This window comes from Ischnura elegans, chromosome 3, assembly GCF_921293095.1.
Source record: "Ischnura elegans chromosome 3, ioIscEleg1.1, whole genome shotgun sequence".
Taxonomy (NCBI): Eukaryota; Metazoa; Arthropoda; class Insecta; order Odonata; family Coenagrionidae; genus Ischnura; species Ischnura elegans.
Window position 1 is genome coordinate 76,635,071 of NC_060248.1, and position 12,588 is coordinate 76,647,658.

A 12,588-nucleotide genomic window follows, 5' to 3' on the forward strand; every position below is an offset into this window, starting at 1 on the left:
AGCTCTGGGAGGTCATACTACTTCTTGAGGGAGGAAGTGGACCACATTAAAAAAATATATATAGACTTTGTGAAAAACACTAAGGGCCGTATTCATAGTCGCGTCTTGATTGTTTACTTGAGACCGTCTTCATGAAGACCGCCTTATTGGTCAAGGCGAGCTTATTTGGTTGCCGCTTTCATAGTCAACAAATAAGCTCGTCTTGACGAAGCTGGTCTTGATCAAGCTGGCCTTATTTGAAACAAGGCGAGCTTCGTCAAGCAAATGCTCAAGCAATTGCTTATTTGATCGACCAATCACCGACGACGTTACATTTGTTTAATTGACAACCAGCGCCACACTACCGCGGTAAATTCGAGTGACTTTAATAACATTCACGGAAGCGCGATCACGGCATCCGCGTCTAATAAATATCGATATAATACTCCAATGGAAAGGAAAGTATCCCTGGATATACTTGCAAATGTATAAAAAAGAAGATAAAAGAGGAGATATGGCAACACTTCGTCGAAAAGAAGATGTTTGGCGACAAATAACGCAGGTGTACCACACGTCGTCTGTCATAACGCGAGAGGTAGGTTAACATTTTATAATTTTACAGTATGGAATACCTGTGTGTTCATTTACTTTACCGGTAAAATGTGAGTGCATGAAATGTCATTCATTTCAATGGCCTTTGCAGCAATAATATAAGAGGTAATTATGTTGCAGCGATCGGAAGCCTAACTTAAAACATGGTGGTCTAACATAAAACAAAAGGAGTGCATCGAACAAGGAAAAGCAAAATCGTATGAAAACTGGCGGAGGCAGGCCACCTAAATCCCTGGTAATTGATGCAGAGGTACAAAATATTGTTCCGGATTTGATGGATAGAACCCCGATACTTTTTAATTCCAACATACCTCCTGATGAAATTGCAGGTAAATATTTTGTGTTGCATAAATAGTTAGAAAATATGTCCATGAAAATTTATTCCTTAAAGAATGTGCATGCATACTTGCGGATTATATTTAAATTTAGATGTAAATAGAAGTGAAATAAAAATTAAGTATAGCTGAGACTTGAAATAGATAAACAAAATACGATTTTAAAATTATGAAGATTAAACAAACCGATGTATCTATAAGGCTTTCGGAAATATTTCATGTTATATTAGTGGCTTTTTATCACTGTCCCTCATAGTTGATTAACATGTATTCGGTATCCTTGGAATAATTAAACTGCAGATATTATGGCTACTGATGGTCAACCTTACATTGCTGTGCCAATTAATTTTTCATTTTTTTGGTAGCATTTTAATTATGAAAGTCATATTAACATTCTTTTAATGTAATTATTTTTTATTTTATAGAAAAAGCAGACCTCATATCACAAGAAATAGGTGAAAACATTGAAGTAATATCCACAGGTGAGGCATATGCTTAAGGGATGGGTATTAATGATGGATATACATGCTATTTATTTGTTGTTACATTTTAAATTCTATTTTAAAATTATTTTATGGTACCTCAAGTATGTAAATTGAAAGATATAAAATTTTATAGTTTCATACTTCTCCTTTTGCAAATGCACACAAGACAAGAATCAATTAAGTATCATGTACCTACCATTATCAAGTATTTTATTGAATTACAAAATCTAAAATATAGCTAAATAAACTTCAATCACTGTTGTAAGTAGGGAGAGATGTTAAACTTGTTTACATTATTAAATATAACAATTTATTTGCTTCATTTATTAATTGTAGATACAAATGAAGTGGAGGTGGGCATGCATGACACACAGTGTGGTGAGGCATCATTAGATCAAGGTGGGTGGATTGATTTTATCACAGGTGAACATATATTTTAATTGCATAGTACTTCTGTCAGCTGTGCAAAGCAGGCATTGTTTGGTACAATGGGTAAACCTTTGATTTTTTTATAATTTCACCCTACGACACCCTGACTGCAGCATCGATTGCCCTAAACATCATATGTTTCATCATGGGTTCATTCCAGTGTGGAGATGGCTTTGATTAGATGTATATCAGAGAGAGAAATATAAAAAATGAGCTGCGAGCTTGTAAGACAAATACATAACCTTTAGGCTGGTGAAGTCAGTATCGAGGTTGGTGTCTATCAGCTCTTATTCATTAACCAAAACACAATAAACAAACTAATGCACAATATTTCACTGAGGTACATGCATTATCTGTTAATGAATCCAAAATTAGGAATGGTTTTGACGGTGAATACTTAAATACACATTTACAAATTTTAACTGCAAACAAGAATAAATTAATGATATAATTTATGCTTTTAAGGGATAATTCTTTTCTCACAAATTAAAGGAAGATTTGATCAATTAATGCTTGTCGTATAGCAAAACCATCTCCTGGATGCAAGTCAGTGAATCAACTGTAACCACTTAATCTTCTCTATGATCATCTTCTACAAGAACATGGAATATTAGGCTCAAGTTGTGCAGCACAGCACAGGCTACAAAGTCACTTGCTGACCAGAGAAGTTTTGTGTAAACACTCTTTGAAAGGCATGGAAACCTCTTCTTCCAAATGCCAAACACTCTTTCCACAAAGAAAAAATAAGGCTATAGTTAGCAGCATTGCCAATATGACTCCAAATAAGATTCTAATCTATTTAACTTAAATATGATGTATTTAGAAGCGTTATGAAGTTATATTGGTTCCCTGTACTCGAGTACCTACTCTCTACAGGCATTCCAATTAAAGTGCAACACACTATCTGAGGTGATTCCAATGTAACATCTACATTAAGTCACACTCCACCTACATTATGTGGTCTCAGGAAAAAAACCAGAACTCTGTTCCTTTCAATAATATTCCACACCTTGGACCAGCTACTCAAACAGCCCCTGCTGTCAATATACATATTCAGGGGTAAATAATTCAACTTCTGAATTCTTTCATTCAATCAGGTTCTTCATAAGGCAGCAAATAAATGCAATGAAAATTTGAATGATTAGGTTCACTCATCAGAATGAATGAAAAATAAAGCATTCAATAACCACAGAAACAACACTATTACTCTTATCATATCTATGGATACCTTAGCGTTATAAAATTTTTGGAATTTAACTCAATGATTTCCGGAGTAATTAACTAATCTTTGTTTTCATATCCTGATTTTAGAGGCCATGATGAGCTTTAAATGAAATTACCTCATCAGTTTTATATAAGAGATTAAAATGATAGTGTTTTTGTTGATCACAAGATTGATTCTTATAAATTAGAATATGCAGTCTCCACCTGACATACCACACAAGTAATAAATATAACCCTAAGTGGTAGTTCCCTGATTATAAAACTGAGTAAATTTTCCTAAGTAAATAACTTTATTACAGCTCCTGCATCATCAAGAACAGAGGGAGGAAAAAAGCTTCGCTAAATCCGAGTTAGCCTTGAAAAGAGGGTGCTATAGGAAACTAAGAAGAGAATGAATTATGAATTTTTGTTGCTTCTTTCATTATCCCAGATGTGTTACTGTGTTATGTGTTTCGTTGAATGTAACAATGTTTTATGTGTTACATTGATTGTATTGTGTTAGAATTATTTTTTTATGTACAACAGCAATTGTGTCATTGTGTTACATTGCTTCTAAAAATATAATAATATTAAATATTTGTAATTATATCAAAGATTTGAAGAATATCATTTTCATGAAAACCTCCTTTTCTGACAACTTTGCAGGAAAAAATGATTAAATGGGAGCCTGACATCATACCAAACCATTTCCTAGAAATCAGTTTGGATTTTACTTTCAGTAAATATCATTCAAAGACCTCTTCTTTTATTGAATAGGTTTTCAACCTGTCGGTTATGACCACTTGTGATGTGGACTGACCCTTTCACAAGGGTTTTCGGAAACCGTCACCAAAAAATATTTAAAATTACAATGATAATAAATACAATAAAAGTAGCAATGAATACAATTCCATGCTTTTTATATGGAGGTCACAGCCCTGATGGAACTTTATTGAACAATTAACCACAATTGATTCTATAACAAAAACAGAGAGTTAATACTCAGCACTGATTGTGAAATATACTTAGGGGAAGTACCGGTATTGGAGTAGGCCTACTCCAATATGTAAATTGACTTAAAAACAATCATATCTTATGCTTACATAATACTAATCGAGTATCACTCACATTTATGGTATAGTAATCCAAACACCAGAGGCAATACTTACTACTTGGTCCCTCTATAATTATAGAAATATGTTCATTATTGAGAGCATAGTTTTCAAAATTGGTATTTAAGTGATAGTGGGTGAAAAGAAAGGTAAAATTTTACAAGTGGATACAAACATGGCAAATTTGTTAAACTAAAGACCCCATACTGGTAGCATGACATGAAGAGATTGTACTATTAGCTCAAATAGGTAATATAGCTGTACCTTCTCTATGTTGGCAAGGGAAGTAAGCATCGGCAGGGATAATCCGTTTATCGTCACTTACTCTATCACTTGTACTCAAAAGATGTGCTATACAAGGTACTCTTATAGGCTCTCTTAAATTAGACAGCCTCAGCAAAAAGTAAACACATATTAAAGCTTAGGGCAATCTCAAGCTGTAGCTTAATTTGATATTCGAACAGCATTTTTATAAAATTGTCACCTTTTTAGATCACAAAATATTTCATCACAATACAACTAAAATACCACAACATATACACTGCCACAAAGGTCCCATCGAAGACTGTTTTACAGCAGTCTTCAAAGCAGCAGCTATTAACTTCATTTCAAAATGTATGCCTATTCCATTGTAATTGCACTCTCGAAGATCCACAAAATACATGTTGGTAGGAACAGACATGCATTCCACTAATTGGAGAAGTTAGAAATAACTCGAAGAACAGGAATTACACAGTGCAACTAAAGGATATATTTCTTTTCAAAAGGAACAAAATATTTCATAACTGATTGACAAGCACTCCAGTACAATGACTTTGTTTTAAACGTTAGGTACTCTCTGAAGAGTATAATTACTGTCATGAATAATCAGATACGCATAATGACAAGGTTAATAATGTGTAAAACAATTAAAATGGAACAATTTATGCCACAAAAGGTTTGCACAGGAGCACAATCGCGAACTGTACGTAACGGTATGTTACTCGCACTTTGTTTCAGACACCACTTGATCTATGAAATATTCCACTCGAACACGTAATCCACGTCAAATAAGACTCATTGATACTCGAAATGTAATTACTGAAGCATATAAGGCGAGGTATCCTCTCCTTGCAATGAAAAACAATGTTTTACACACACTTTACCGGTTGTCCACTTCCCATTTTGTGGCAGCAATGAAGTGAATCAAGTCGTCCGAGAAGTTGGCACAGATTACATTAGAATTTACGGCATAACGCGCAGGATACGAATCAGCCACAATTTTACGTCCTCAAACCTTCTTTTTAGGAATATATTCAACACTCCTTTCCATACCTTCCAGCCTAATCTATTCTTCGAAACACTTCATAAATCGCCGAATTTCGAAGCAAAATACTAATAATTTCCATAAATAGTAATAAAAATCGAGTAAAAACGTCAGAAAACTGTAATTTGTCCGGATTCCAGCGGGTAACGTAACACAAACTTGAATGAGCATTTGCTCAAGACGGGGTCGACGTCGACTTGACGAAGGCGGTCTTATTCGTTGTCTTATTTGATAAACAAGACCACCTTTGACGACTATGAATACAGCCGCGCTTGAGCATTTGCTTGTTTGCAATAAGGCGCGACTATGAAAGCGGACAAGCTCGCCTTATTACAAGGCGAGCTTGATCAAGCTCGTCTCATTCAACAATGACTTGAGACCGTCTTGTTTGGCGACTATGAAACGGAAATAGCGAATAAGCTCGTGCTTGAGGTGATCTTCATCAAGTAGATGCTCAAGACGCGACTATGAATACGGGCCTAAGACATCTTAGAATGTGATCAGCCAGTTAAAAAGAGGAGGCTCACTTTCAAATCAATTGGTAAGGTTGTATATTTAATTGTACTGTTTCTACCTAAATTTCCAATGATATAGAATCACTAAATGAAACATTGAAAATAAGCATAGAATCACTAAATGAAACATTGAAAATAAGCATTAGTGTGAAGTACCTGAAAGATTTCTAAATTCAAATGATTTGATGACGGTTCCCTTTGACATTCAATAATGTACATTCCTGTGATGTCAATACATCTGGATATGAAATGTATCTGGTCTTTGGACTAAGATTAAAAGGAATGTAGAATGTGTCTACCATGGCTCATGCAGTTTTTTTAAATTAAAACTCCCTCTACTCAAATAGCCCTGATAGCACGAAATTAGCAGTATGTGGGGGAGTACATTGACATGACTGCTTATGTGTTTCCTACTGTAAGAGCCAGTAGCATGCACTATAGTGAGATAATGCATGCTCCAATATTTTTTAATCATGAGTATAAGCTTATCTTTCCTCTAAATTGTGTCATTTCCATGTGGCTTGAAAAAAATACCATTTTTTCCCGTGACCATGAATGAGAATTTTTTTTTACTAAAAGGAACGCCGGACTCATGATTTTTTTTCATCAGGATCTTTGCTCATACATTAATGATTATTTTAAACTGAACCATGAGTCTGTATTCGCATGGCCTTTCCCTGTGGATGCTCACAATCAAAAATGGTACAAGCGAGATTTTTTTGTAAACTTTATTTTTTTGCAGCTGACTTACTTCATGCAGTGAATATTTAATGACAATCGTGGGATCATTATGGACTCCTTAGCTTTAGAAAAAAAAATCATGTCTTTTCATCTCACGGGAATGGAGTTATGGATGAAAATAAAAATCACCATGTGTCGCACGTTGCGGCAATTTAGGGGTCATGCTCAAATTTCAATTACTCATATTTCATTAACAATTGACAATTGGAGGCTAAAATTGCACACAATCTCTAATCATACCATGATGTTTGACCATGGCAAGTTTCATGAAAATCCGAGTCGGTGGGTGTCATGGCCTGGTTGATTTGAAATGGAATGACCCTATACCCAGTGTAACACACCCATCAAGTCATGTCAAATCCAAGTGACTAGAAGAATTTAGGAAATCTTAATAAAATTGTGTTAAATAAATTATAAATATTATAAAAATATTGCTATCAAATGCCTGCTAAGCAAAACAATTAAACTACAGGACTTACAAATATCAAAGTAATAAAATTAAGAAATAAACTTTTTCCAACAAACATTAAAACTGAAAAAAAATTATATCAATTTTCAATGCCTCGTCGCGAATCATTGCATAAGTTACACAAAGAGCTTCTGCTCTGCATTTGCGCACAAATTCGACGATATTTTCCTCTAATTCTTTGAATCTGCCGCATCGAGACTCCCGAAATGACTTCCGCGATGTATTAGCGCTTTGCTAGCGCTGTAAATACTATGATTTACGGCGTATTCTGCAACGGCTATTTTTAAATTGGCATCGAAACTCCGTCTTTGAAGGCCTCTAATCTGCGGCAGGATTGATCCTCATCTTCCTACTTGATCCATCACCTCACTGTTGAACGTAAAATTATTTTTAATAAAGAAAATATCGCGGAAATAATTGCGAAACGTTATGCGACGTAATTTATCGATCCTATTTACCCTGACGAATTGAAGATATTCCTCAATAAATTGATTACACTCTCGATGCTGAGTCGCTGTATTTCGATCAAATGCAGTAATGCCGGCGCTTCTGGTTTAAAGTCGTCGATTATTGCGCCTTTTCAGAAACAAATGCATCACCTAATGCGCATTCTTGTCCTGCGAAGGCGGTAAAGGCAGTGGTTGTAAACACGAACCGCACGGACGTATAGTAGCTACGGACGCAATGAAATGCTAAATCGTCACGAAAGGTTCACTTTATCTGTTTATTTTTCGCAATTATTTAAATCGTGTAGTTATTAAATGAGCGACGGGTACATATACTATTGATTCAATTCTAGTGTTCGATTAATGTAATGATAGTGTGTGTTTAGTTTTCATTTTAATTATTTACTGTTTTGCGTCATTAAGTGATCAGTGTCGATTGAATTATTCTAACAATACTTTTCCAAGAAAAATTAGCGGCTACCCGATGGATTCCGTGAAAACGCATATTCGATATGCTATTTGAATCGGAATAATCGTATCTGTACAACATTTGTGGTAAAAATTGTCTTAATTTCCGGTAAAACGTGGCAGTATTTCCTAATATCTCCGATTATAATCCTCATAAATATACTCAAATAGAAAGACTACGAGAACATTAGCCATTATGCCGTTATTTATTACTTTATGGTCACCTTTAGTATGCTAAATTGGATTACACTCGATTATAGTCCCCCCCCCCCTTACTTTTCCGCGGCCATTTTTGGAAAAAAAGGGGGGACTATATTCGGAGATATACGGTAGTTAATCTTTGTTATTATTTAGCTTCAATTAAGATTTTTTCCATAATTTTGTCATTAGTTTGAATAAATTCACCATAGAGAATATAGTCTACTAGAATATCCAAGTAATTACAAACTAGATAGCTAGAATGGAATTATATTATTTGCTTTTTAGAAAAAAGCTTCTTTGTAACTGGTAAAAAAAAAACTGAGACTGTCAATCTAATAATACTTCATAATAATGCTCATTCATATTTTTATGAGGTATTTCTATTTTAGTCTTTTCAGTTCATTTTTTGAGTCACAGTCCCAACCATCTTCCAAATATGCGTAAAAGTAGTCCAAATTTTTTGCTGCTAAGATTAAAATTGGTAATGCGGCACTTCATGTCCTTATCACATTCTTGGTTGATAAAGCTCGCATAATACATATTTCTACATGCACACTACATACATTCCATTTAAATTGTGAGCATGATCTACTTTTATTCTGTAAGATAACCTACATGTGATCCATTTTGGATTTTAACTAAGAGTATAGAAGCAATTAAGAAGTGAAAATCTTGAATTTTGGTGGTGAACAGGTAAAAATACTGGAAAGATTTGAATGGAATTATGATTGTATAGGGTTTACTATGCATAAAAACTTGAGTAGGTAGATTATTCAATTATTAGCACATGAGAAGAAAGGGGATGCGTCAGTAAGGACCTTAGGAGGAGAATTGTGTTAGTAAAGGTGGCATCCATTAATAGGAAAGAGCTGATGCCTTACTGATGTACGGGAGGCCTTAGAAGTGTAGGTATAGAGAAGGATGAAGAAGGTGAAATGGATGGAGAGGAGGAGGAACAATGGAGTGCTGGACATGGTGGGTGGGGAAAGACAGCTTCTAGATGAGATACAGAGTAGACAGATAGTTTGAAGTGAGTGAAAGCTAAGCAGGGGGGATCTTCAAAACAGTTTGAGAGGGGAGGATGTTAGGTATAAAAGAGAGATGAAGGAAGGTACTAGGATTTTTAGATGGAAAGAAAGGGAGTAGGTCTTATTGTGAATTGAAGAGGGGTCTATGAAGGGAGGAGATACAGCCGGAATAATTTGTAATACTCCATGCCAACCTGCTTTAATCGCTAGAGTAAAATAGTAAGTTCATTGATACTAACGAAAGAATTTTTTTAAATGCATCTCTTGTAAAAAGATTGCATTGTTGCTGATTCTGTAAACTTTTAATGTACATATTTGACAACTAGTTTATAGAAATATGTCTTCCTGATGAGAACGATGTTCACAAATTTACTTTCAGATTAACAGGGACAGATGCCTCTCATGCTTAGGTAAGGTCTGCAGATTTACCTCTACATAGTACATACATGTTATCACCACGGACGGCACTCCTACTTTTATCCTGAGAAGGCTCAGAAAACACAGCACGTTAAACGCAGCTTACTTTTACTCAAGTCATAAGCATAATGATTTTCTTTTGTAGTATCAGAGTCAGGGAATACTGAAATGGGCAGTGACTGTAAAGCTAAGGGATACTAAATCGACAGCATGAATATTAGTGCTGATGGAAAAATGATAGTTCAGCATTTACATGACTTTCATGCGGGAAAGGAAGGACAGCTGCATGAAATACATTTTGAGTGACAAATATTGAAAAGCATTCTGCCAGTAAATGTGGAACTATTCAGTGAGCATCTATATAAAAAATGCTTCAAAGAAACAAATAGAGATCTGTTAAGCATTTCCAGTTGACACAACAGAGGCCTTCATCAAATTTAAACAACATTCATCAAACATGAAAAAGTGGACGATCAAAATATCATAGACAGCTATGTCTGCCACGTTGTGCTCCTGTGATGGCAATGTTAACATTGCCAAATGAGTTCCTCAAGTCTCATGAGCCTGATTATAGTTTCCCTGTTTCATTTCTCCTGGTGATTTTGTACAAAAAATAGCGCTATATACAGAGTTGTACGGTACATAAGAACTAATATTCTATCGCCGTAGTCATGTTAGTAGAAAAAGGTATTGGATTGATGACCACAGCAGACTCCCGATTATCCGGCTGCGGTTTATCCGGTTGTGGATTATCCATCTATGATTTTCACTCCCGCTCAATTTTTTCCGCAATCTTTATAAAAAAATTAAATCGGATGCAAAATCACCGGAATTACTGCATTTTAATGTTAGGATACACCGGACTTATTATTTCCATTAGAATCCCCTCCTTAAAACGGAAGGGATTGCATGCTTGCTGCATTCACGAGAGCTCCGTGTTCCTGTTCTCCAAGCCTCGGTATGCGCGACCACGCTCCGTGATCACGGATAAATGTCCCGCAGGAGTTGCAACTTGTGTGAGATGCAGCTACGTGGCTTGATGCCTGACAGTGTAATTTCTGATGTCGCGCAGTGGTTTTGAAACCAGGCCAGGCGGTACATGGAGCATTAATAATACAAGTACAACCATGTTATTGCCGCTAAAAAGATCGTGAACTAGCGAAGAAAGATCTTTGAGTTTGGGAAGCACTCTAAAATAACAGGATACCTGCATAAATAATAATATATTTTAATAATGAAAAACACTTTGTTACTTCCACAAAATTCACAATTTCTGTTTTATTACCGGTTTCGGCTATTACACCATTTTCAAATACATAATGGTGTAATTGCCGAATACATAATTACAAATGGTATAATAGCCGAAACCGGTAATAAAATAGAAATTGTGAATTTTGTGGAAGTAACAAAGTGTTTTACATTATTAATATGGAGCCCTTCCACCTCATAAATGCTTCAAGTTTCGATTTAATAATATATTTGTTTTAGGTAAATTATGAATATTGCAAGGAATTTAAGTGAAATTTTGAGTTATCCGTGTTTTCCAATTATTCATGCTGTCTGTACCCATCGTTAGCCCGGATAATTGGGAGTGAACGTTAATTGATTTAAAAAATTTTCAGAGCTGGTGGCCCATGGTTGGTGACAGACATGCGCCGTGGTGAGACCATGTTTGAGTTGGATGTGAGTGCCCTGGAGGAAGTGGAGAATGGGATAGAGACTGATGGCTCAAACTTGAGTGGAGTGAGCGCGAGGTGGTGTGCTTGGACTGAGGACACTTCTTTTGCCTCGAGGATGTCTCCCATGTGCTCCCCCCCTCCCTCCATGCATTCCCCCTCTACTCTTTCCGATCCCTCGTGTGAGAAATTGTTGGACAGGGAGATCAAGCAGGAACCAAGGTCCGATTCTCCAACTTGGGCACTGGAGCCTCCTAAAATATCAGAGCCAGAGTCACGCCAGATCAAAGAGGAACTGCAGAGGGGTTTAGCTCCAAAACCAGCTGTTCCATCTGTTGATAGACCTTTCTTCAAGCAAGGGGATGCTGAGGATGAGTGAGTGTCAATTTTTATTGTTGAAGCTATAATTGATTTTGCATATTTACTCATGATGCATACATTTTGTAATAGCCAAGACTCGCCCATTAAGATTTCCCAGTTTTTTTCTCCCAAAAATAAGTATACATTTTTGTAAGAAATGCATTGGTTAATCATGCCTGGTATTATGTATTATCATTGTTGCTTTTTCTCTTGAACTTAATACGTATTTGACCATAATTTATGCCATTATATCTACTGTAAAATTATTAAAGAACACTTTCACTGGTAACATCCAAAAATGTTTGAACGATTCTGTAAAGATTAATAGTGGTAGAAAAATGATGGCAGGTAAACTTTTTGTGAGAGTCGTCAAAAATTCTGGAAATTGCTTAATTAGATATGACGAAGTGCCAATTTTTTGGTCCCAATGACTTTGTATTATCGAAGTTTACTGTGCATATTATTTGATAACCTGAGAGTCGTACGAAAACCAGTGATTTGGGTTTAACCTAGGATATGTTATGCTGATATGTATTCTGCTTGTTTAAGAAATTTCAGCTCATGCAATCTTTCATTGTAACTTATTTCTCCGTGTGTGTTACCGCCATTTTTGGTCAAAATTTATTTTAAATTCCTAATGCCGCCATTTCTTTTGAAAACTATTCTAATTGAAGTCTCATTCTCCTCAAACTGATCTAACCAGCCATTGCATTATTTACTGTGTGCTGCTTCGGAATTTTTTAAATATAAATTTTGATCACCATTATTTCTAGCATTCATTCAATAAAAGTTATGTTTATGATGGA

The 12,588-nt window shown here is 35.5% G+C and overlaps 1 protein-coding gene across 1 annotated transcript in view; it reads left to right on the forward strand.

Moving 5' to 3' along the window:
• LOC124156037 (suppressor of fused homolog) overlaps positions 1-12,588 on the forward strand; it is a 33,861-nt gene that overhangs the window by 9,277 nt on the left and 11,996 nt on the right. The window contains exon 5 of the mRNA XM_046530332.1: positions 11,369-11,797. Within this exon, the coding sequence (XP_046386288.1) occupies positions 11,369-11,797 (429 nt within the window). The remainder of the gene's footprint in view (positions 1-11,368; positions 11,798-12,588) is intronic.